General features: G+C 53.8%; 1 protein-coding gene across 1 annotated transcript; it reads left to right on the top strand.

Moving 5' to 3' along the window:
• Positions 1-341: 341 nt before the first annotated feature.
• On the top strand, positions 342-3,141 carry LOC144138033 (uncharacterized). Its single transcript, XM_077670087.1, has one exon. The coding sequence runs from the start codon at positions 610-612 to the stop codon at positions 2,464-2,466; it is 1,857 nt and encodes a 618-aa protein (XP_077526213.1). The 5' UTR covers positions 342-609; the 3' UTR covers positions 2,467-3,141.
• Positions 3,142-6,255: the final 3,114 nt, after the last annotated feature.

Raw genomic sequence — 6,255 nt, 5'->3', positions numbered from 1 at the left:
ACCCTACCACTTCACACTGGGCGGCGGCGCTGACCAGCTCCGACCCCTGCTCCCAGCTTTGGCTGGTGAATAGGGCACGGAAGGCCGGCTACAGCCAGGGAGTCCTAGAGTGAGGACACCCCTCATTGGTCCAGAGTGACTGCACTCAACGGATGGGATAAATAATGTTTTTCCTCCTCTTTCTCCTCCTCCTCCTCCTCTTTCGAAAAGACAAAAGCCTGTTCATTGCACGGGGCGGCCGTCGATGATGATGATGTGATGTTGGTCTCGGCTCAGCAGCACCCCGACACTACAATTCATTCATTCATTCATTCAGTTCGTCAGCCACGAGTTCATTCAAACAGCGCATTTCACCCTGCCATCGTGTGACGCCATTGTATTCACTCGTCGTCTTCACTTATCGTGGCGCACGCCCGTCTACAGCCTCGTGATCGCGGCGCCTGCGCAGGCACCTTCTTTCACGCAGTTTCGCCAGGCTTCGCTTCGAACCGAATCGGCGTAAATATCCCCGCTATCAGCCGCTGCGCTCTTTTTGTTTTCACATCTGAAGGGCACGGCAGTACGATTCCAGTCCGTCTTCAGAGCACTGCTGACGCTTTGCAAGCTGCTATGGTACCCTCGAAGGAAGACTACACCAATCTGCCGGACGAAGTGTGGCTCAACATACTCATCTACCTGGACGTTCACTCGATTCTGGCCGTGGAACAGACCAACACCCGGTTCGAGAGTATCGTGTACGACCGCGTCGTCACCAACGACGTCCGCTGCAGCCCAAACTTGAGCCGGAAATCTCTGCGAGCATTTTTCTCGGATCAGCGGACGCCCCTCATCAAGCGGCTGAGTTTGGACAATTGCATCATGGTGGGCCCGGACGATATTTTGCACGCGGCCGGTCTCTGCTCCAACCTGACCTGGCTGTCGTGCGTCGGCTGCGAGGTAAACCCTTCTGGCCTGTTCTCACTGCTCGGCTCGTCGCGATGCCTGGTGGAGGTCGCGTGGTCACTGTACCAGGAAGACCGCTACTCCGACCGCTTGGCGGCCATCGGCGAGTTGCTCGCGAACAATCCCGATTACCGCGTGCACTCGCTGATCCGAATGTACGTCGAGACTGTGGGTGACGTCAACTTGGACCTGCTCACTTCTATGGTGAACCGCTGCAGTGGTCTGAGCCACTTTCACGTGCACAGCGTGCAGAGTGAACACTGCGCGTCCATCAAACGCTGGTCCGATGTCTGGAAGGATCACCTCTGGCGGCTCGAATCGTTTACCTACTGCCTGGAGGAGCCACCCAGCCGCCATCTGATGGGACCGTACGCGTGGTTCACGTACAATAATGTGGCCTTCCGGGTCGCCGCATCCCTTCTCGGCAACGTCGTGCTCTCCACTCAGCCGGCCGACACGGTCAACTGCCTCTTCCTAAGTGACGTCATGGAACGCTTTGCGGCTGTCTCGACACTTCGGCAGCTCGTCCTGGCCATCAAGGAGCCCAACAGCCGCAGCGCCAGGGACCTCGACGCCGCGGCGCATCTGGACTGCTGGTCCCAGATGCGCTCCCTGAGCTTAACCCTGGTCCCGCGGAACAGTGTGTGCCAACTTCCGCGTGCGGGATTTGCGTTCAATGGCCCGCTTCGCAGCTTTCTCGCGGCCTGTGGTTCACTCACGGAGCTTAACCTGACATCCTTTCATTTCACTGCCGACGTCGACGGCGGCGGCATTGTGGGAGCCACGCTCCCCAAGCTTCGGGCGTTGGCCATCACCCCGTGCGGCCTCAACTTCGAAGGCTCCGTTGAGTGCCTCGCTGCCGGCTGTGCCCGCCTCGAAGAGCTGGACGTTCGCGTGTGCCGAGACAACGCGAGCGCCTTTTGCAAGGCGTGCGAGCTGCCGCTGGACATCCGCGAGAGCGGCCTGGCGGCGCTGCGGAGCCAGCTGAAGCGGTTCAGCCTCTGCGACGTCCAGCGAGTGGCATCGCTGGATTTTCTCAAAGCGTGCCAGCTACAGGAGCTTCGCATCTTCACGCTCTCTTGGGTGGCGGACGACCAGAGTTGCCAGGCCATAGGGGACGTGCTCTGTGCCAGTCCCAACCTGCGCTCCTTCGCGTACGAACACAACAGGCTGGACCTGAGCGACAAGCAGTTCCGCCGGGACTTGATGCGCGCCAAGCACCTTCGCGTCCTGACGATGTACTCCGAGTTGCGCACGCAGGACAGTGTGGTCCGGTCGCTGGTCAGGGAGCTAACGTCCAACATGCCCCGCCTGGAAGTCCTCCACCTGCACTACACGGCCCTGACCGGAACCGAAGTTCTCCTCACCTGGCTCGCCCGAGAACGCGGCCCGGGGGTGAACGCGCTCACTCGAGGCGCCACGGTTATCAACAAGCCGTGCATGTTCTGCTCCAAGTCTACCTTCATCGGGCTCGCCAGACCGCGCAACCGCGGCGGCTCTTGTTTCTTAGATGGCGCCCGTTGAGTGTATGCCTTCGCGCCTTATTTTGGCGGGAAAGGTCGCTGATTGCAAGAGGTAGTTGCTTAAAGAAACTAGGACGTTTGATCTCGTCCGCGGCCCAGCTGGTTGTGGTCCTCACTGAGTTTGGGCCTCGACCAGCTCTTAGGCAACCGCATTGACAACGCAAGAATTGGTAGTACAGAATTATAAACATTCTCTAAAATACCATTGTCGTATCTGGCCCGTGTTTGTAATTTGGCTTAACTGACTCCCCTTTGCGTGAAGCGATGTTGATGCACTATACATATAAGCTGCCTCATTAAAAAAGTGTTCACTTCGAATTCGTGTTATTATTATCCGTGGTGGCTCAGTGGCGTAAGAGTTGTTCTGCAGGGCCCAAGGTCATGGGTTCGATCCTCAGTATGCGCAGAAAGTTCCGCGGTTAGCGTGCGGACTGCCAAATTCACAAAACGAAAGAGGCGAGCTAGAGGGCGCGCGTGAATGTTAGTATCATTATATGCGCGATGAAAATGGGCATGCATTCCTGGATATTACCCTTGCAGCATACGTACAGATACATGCGCCAATAAACACTCGCCGAGACACACGCATTGATCGTCGAATTTTTCTCCAAAAGAACCTTTGTTCGTCTTCAAAGCGGAGATGCACCCAAATAAAGCACGCCAACAATTTTCAGGGGAAGGCCTTAACTGCCTCATTCTGCGGAAAACTTGGTCGTCGTCGTCCAGTCAAAAGAACTACCGCCGCTGTAAAGTGTGCATAAAAAAAAAACAAATGTGTGATGCGATAAGATTTTAACCGGGGTGTTCACAGTAGCTGCCAGATGCGTTGACACTGCGCTATCACCTCACTTTTTTTTTTGTCGTCGACCACACGCTGCCAGCGCTATTACAAAAGTTGTTGCTGGTGTTCCTTTCTTCGTGACACTAAGGGTATGTATGGCCAGGGATCAAAAGCATGTGCCCTCTTCGACAAAACCAAAGTGCTCCAGCGACAGACGAGATGACGGGCAAACTGCCGAGGCCGCGCTAATACCACATGGTGACGCATGAGTAAGCATGCCTTTGATAGCACCGTCCTCTAAATTTAAACGGGCGTGACACACGTGATGTCACCTGGCAACACATTACTAAAAAAAATTACACCACTAAATATGCAACTACTTAAAACTGGTTCTGGCAGTCGGTAGCCTTTTTACGCCATCATCCAAACCTTTGCTCGACTATACGGCTGGTTTTAGATTCAGTTGGGTAGCAAGAAGGTTTCGGCTACAAACTTGCGATGCTTGGCTGCGCAGAGATACGCAGAAAATTATACGCAGAAAAGACTGGCCGCATGCACGTGTCCACGACCTCCTGGACCGAGGATGCCTCCCGCAAGAGAGCAACGGCTCAGCCATCTCCGTTTCAGCTCAAGCAGAACGTTTACACCACCACCACTGACATTCATTTACTTGTGGCGTAACGGGACATATAACTGATGTTCCTTACGTTCAACAAGAAAAAAATATCCGGGAATGCAGATTTAGGAATACAAAATTAGGGCATTTCCTTCTAATTTATATTAGCGCAGCTCTTATTTTTGTCGCCTTCTGCAAATGTTCAGTTCTTGTCCCAAACGTGCGAAAACGGACGGAACTTTTCCTGAAGTCTGTTTTCAGATTACCGTTAATTAATCACGGGAAGGTCAAGCGACCAAAAAACTGGGAAGAGTGGAGGAGGGGCGGATAGGAATAGCCGATCTGTATAAAGGATGAGTCCATGGAGGCCATAGAAAGGATCACTGCAGTCATCAGAGCCTACGGGCTAGGGTGATAATCATGTCCTACGAGAGCTATCACGACCGGGGTAGGCCACATCTTACACTAATCTTGACACCCCTCCGTAGGCCAAGCCACCAAAATGCCCCGAGAAAATTTGGGTCTTCTAATGGTGGTCGTCCTGACAGGCATCGAGAGGGATAGTGCTGGTGAAGGTATACGGCGGTGGAGCTGGGCAGCGTTAGGCTAGGCCCATATGGTAAGAAGAAAGGCTGGCGACCGTGAAAAAAAAAAAAGAGCAGTAGCTCAGCTCGACTATGCCACGATATACGTAGCGTGAGCTAAGGTTCAGCTGGTTATTCTTATGTTTCCTGGTTGTCTAGGATTAGCTGATTATCATGCTTACTGCTGCTAAAACGATTTCCAATCCAGTCCAATCCAATCCAGTCCAGTCCAGTCCAGTCACTGCTCCTAGCGCATGCGCAGCATGGCTCTCCACGAGCCACGCGAAACGGCTATCAAGCGGCTCCGGCGCAGCGTCAGACTTGGCTAGTGCGCAACGGAGGCGCACAGCTGGGCACGCGCCGGCGCCAGTGCGTCTGTCGCGGCTATAGCGTCATTCCTCTAGAATGCGCAGACCGGCGAATCACACCCGTAGTCCAATGGAAATCCAATACAATCCAATCCAACTCAATCCAATCCAATGCAATGCTCCGCGCGCCTGCGCAGCACGGCTAAGGTAGCACGGCCCTTCAAGGTCCATGCGAAACGGCTCAACCTCGGCCAGTGTAGCTTACGCTACAGTATCCACTTTCTCAGGGCTAATTGAAGTGCTTTTTCCCGAACAATATGGCGGGAACATACCAGTTCGTTGGTGAGCAACTTGCGTAACCAAGAGTAGGGGTAGGTGAGGCCGAAGGAAGTGGCGGAAATGTACGTGCATGGGTTCACGGGTATGAGGGCAGCCCCTGTGGATTTAGTGCCATCCGAAGGTCGTGTTGTCGAAAGTTTTCTGCGAGGAGGCATTTCCAGCGACGGCATTGTGGCAGCCCCTTCAAGTGCGACACGCCGATTAGTCAGCACCGCCAAATTTGTTGGGAATGGCGTGAGACTGGGTGTGACATCGGCTTTTCGTTTGTGCACGGTCGTTGTACCAATCGTCGAATGCTGTCGTCAAACCCAGCTTTCCGGCTCCACGGCCGGGCTGAAGAAGTGGCAGGCGCGCTCGCCGCTTCAAGTCCGGCCTAAAGTCCCTTCATTTGCTTTAAAAAGCGCCGATCGAGTGACTTTAGTCCGGCCGTGCCAGCTCACGTCTAGTTCAGCCATCAGCCACCAGGGGCTGGGCTCGTGAACTATCTTTACTCTATGGACAGCGCTGCGCTCTTTTCAGCATGATTAGAGAAAAATTACGAAATGTTCTGCGACGTATTAAATGCATAGCATTTTAGTAACTCACAATGTCACGCGGCGTTGGCGTGCCTTGTCGTAGTCCGCAGGTGCGCCTTGTCGTAGTCCGCAGCCAGGCCACTACACTATAAAAGAAATAACAGTTTCCGGCGCCCGGTTTCGAACCCATGACGCCGTGGGCGGAACGCAAGGTGCCCGGCGCACTACCGACTGAGCCACGAAACCGACACAGATTTCGATGCACTATAAAAGAAATAACAGTCTCCTGCACCCGGTTTCGAACCCATGACGCCGTGGACGGAACGCAAGGTGCCCGGCGCACTACCGACTGAGCCACGAAACCGACTTTTTTTTTTTGTAACAGTAACTTTATTTACAGATATACATACAGGCCAGATGAAGTGGTTACAGAGGTTTCAGAGAACAGTGTAACATCCTTTGCTCACACAGACAAATAATCGCGTTCGGGAACTGAACAAGCCAAGAGAAGATTCAGCGAGTTTCGCCAAAGGAGTGGAAACCATTCGTAGGCAGTGCCAGCAAAGTCACGTAGTGCTGGCGTGGTTCCTAATAGAAACACTTACAAATGGGCGATGGTGTCATTTGTTTACAGTAAACTGTAATGA

Source organism: Haemaphysalis longicornis, unplaced genomic scaffold (genome assembly GCF_048455015.1).
Source record: "Haemaphysalis longicornis isolate Haplotype H1 unplaced genomic scaffold, Haemaphysalis longicornis Haplotype H1 scaffold_5, whole genome shotgun sequence".
Lineage (NCBI taxonomy): Eukaryota > Metazoa > Arthropoda > Arachnida > Ixodida > Ixodidae > Haemaphysalis > Haemaphysalis longicornis.
The sequence above is the reverse complement of the archived record's forward strand: the minus strand, read 5'-3'. Positions and strand labels throughout refer to the sequence as shown.

Excerpts from the sequence above, each read along its gene's own strand:
- LOC144138033 (XM_077670087.1), top strand. The coding sequence starts at position 610 with ATGGTACCCTCGAAGGAAGACTACACCAATCTGCCGGACGAAGTGTGG.